The sequence below is a fragment of the Uloborus diversus genome, chromosome 9 (assembly GCF_026930045.1).
Source record: "Uloborus diversus isolate 005 chromosome 9, Udiv.v.3.1, whole genome shotgun sequence".
In the NCBI taxonomy this organism is placed as follows: domain Eukaryota; kingdom Metazoa; phylum Arthropoda; class Arachnida; order Araneae; family Uloboridae; genus Uloborus; species Uloborus diversus.
Window position 1 is genome coordinate 132,786,803 of NC_072739.1, and position 1,636 is coordinate 132,788,438.

At 37.7% G+C, this 1,636-nt stretch overlaps 1 protein-coding gene across 1 annotated transcript; it reads left to right on the forward strand.

Moving 5' to 3' along the window:
• The first annotated feature begins 248 nt into the window (after positions 1-248).
• Positions 249-1,286, forward strand: LOC129230503 (uncharacterized). The gene has a single exon (XM_054864905.1). It carries the CDS (start codon positions 249-251, stop codon positions 1,284-1,286), a length of 1,038 nt encoding a protein of 345 aa, XP_054720880.1.
• Positions 1,287-1,636: the final 350 nt, after the last annotated feature.

Below are 1,636 nucleotides of genomic sequence, written 5' to 3' on the forward strand. Positions count from 1 at the left end.
CCAACGATTCTGTCACTGAAATTTTGGACAAAACTTCGGACTTGACAGGTGTTTCAACCCGCAGCATCTTACGAATGCAAAATGAATTTAAGATCCAAGGCTCTTTTTCTACACCTGGGAGAAAAAGGCCCGCAAGAAAATGCAAAGCAACGCGAATGCAAAAGTTCGACGACTTCGTCCTGTCTGCCATTCGAAGGAAAGTGCATTTGTTTTTTAAAAGAAACGAAATACCAACGGTGGCGAAAGTCATGAAGACTATTAACGAGGACACTGACCTACCAAATTTGACAATCGCCACAACAAGAAGATTGATGCAAGATTTAGGGTTTGTGTACAAGAAGAGATCAAGGAATTCTATGCTGATAGAGAGGGAAGACATCCAAGTCTGGAGACGAAAATATTTGAGGCAAATTCGCCACTACCGAAATGAAGGAAGGACTGTGTACTATACAGATGAAACCTGGGTGAATTTTGGCCACACAAAGCAAACAGTGTGGCAGGACACTTTCATCAAGAGGCCGAAAGAAGCATTTATGTCTGGCCTCTCAACGGGATTAAAAGCTCCTACAGGAAAAGGATCCAGGTTAATAATTACTCATGCTGGAAGTGAGAAAGGCTTTGTGAAAGGAGCTGCTGATGTATTTAAGGCAAAAAAAAGCAAAGGAGATTATCATGAAGAAATGAATGGAGATTACTATGAACAATGGTTTAAAAATAAATTGCTGCCAAACCTTGACCCCAACAGTATTATAGTTATCGACAATGCTTCATACCACAGTGTTTTTGTGGAAAACATTCCCAACACTTCCACCAAAAAAGATGACATTCGACGATGGCTGACATCAAAAAATATCGCTTGGAACTCGGATATGCTGAAAGCTGAACTTTTGAATCTTGTACAAAATGTCCGCAGCAAGTATGAGGAGTACCGGGTTGATAGGATAGCGGCTCTTCATGGTCATACTGTTTTGCGACTTCCCCCTTATCACTGTGAGCTGAATCCCATTGAAAACATATGGAGTGTTGTCAAAGGGAAGGTGGCAGCAGAAAACAGAACATTTAAAGAAAAAGAAGTGGAAGAGCTGACAAAAAAAGCTATTGATAATATCTCAGATGAAACGTGGAAGAACTGCGTTGGCCACATTATTAAAGAAGAAGAACTAATGTGGGAACTTGATGGAATGTGCGATACTGCTGTTGATAACTTGATAATTCATTTTGATCCCGATTCGACCGACACTGCTTCTGAAGGAATGCTTAGTACAGAAGAAGTCATGTCATCCTAAAAATTAAGGCTTCTGTAATTGCGGGTGGTATTTTGTCGAGTTTTTTGTAAAAGGTCTAGAACAGCAAAAGATATTGGACAAAATGAAAATCCAGATCTATGTTAATGAGTAAAATTATGGCTATGATGCAATAGAACTATTACATAATTCAATTCAATTAAAACTTTATTGCAATATCAAATATTTTATAATGTTTCGTAAAATATTTTAAAATTGATCAACTAATAGAAATAAAACGATTGTATATGAATCATAATCATTTACATTCCCAAAGGAAATGCAAATAACGCTTTGGTTGGACTAGAACATTTTCTTTATCAACATCGACTAGTTAATTCATCCTATATGAC

Bases quoted from the DNA above. Each gene is read 5' to 3' on its own strand.
- LOC129230503 (XM_054864905.1), top strand. From the start codon at position 249: ATGAAGACTATTAACGAGGACACTGACCTACCAAATTTGACAATCGCC.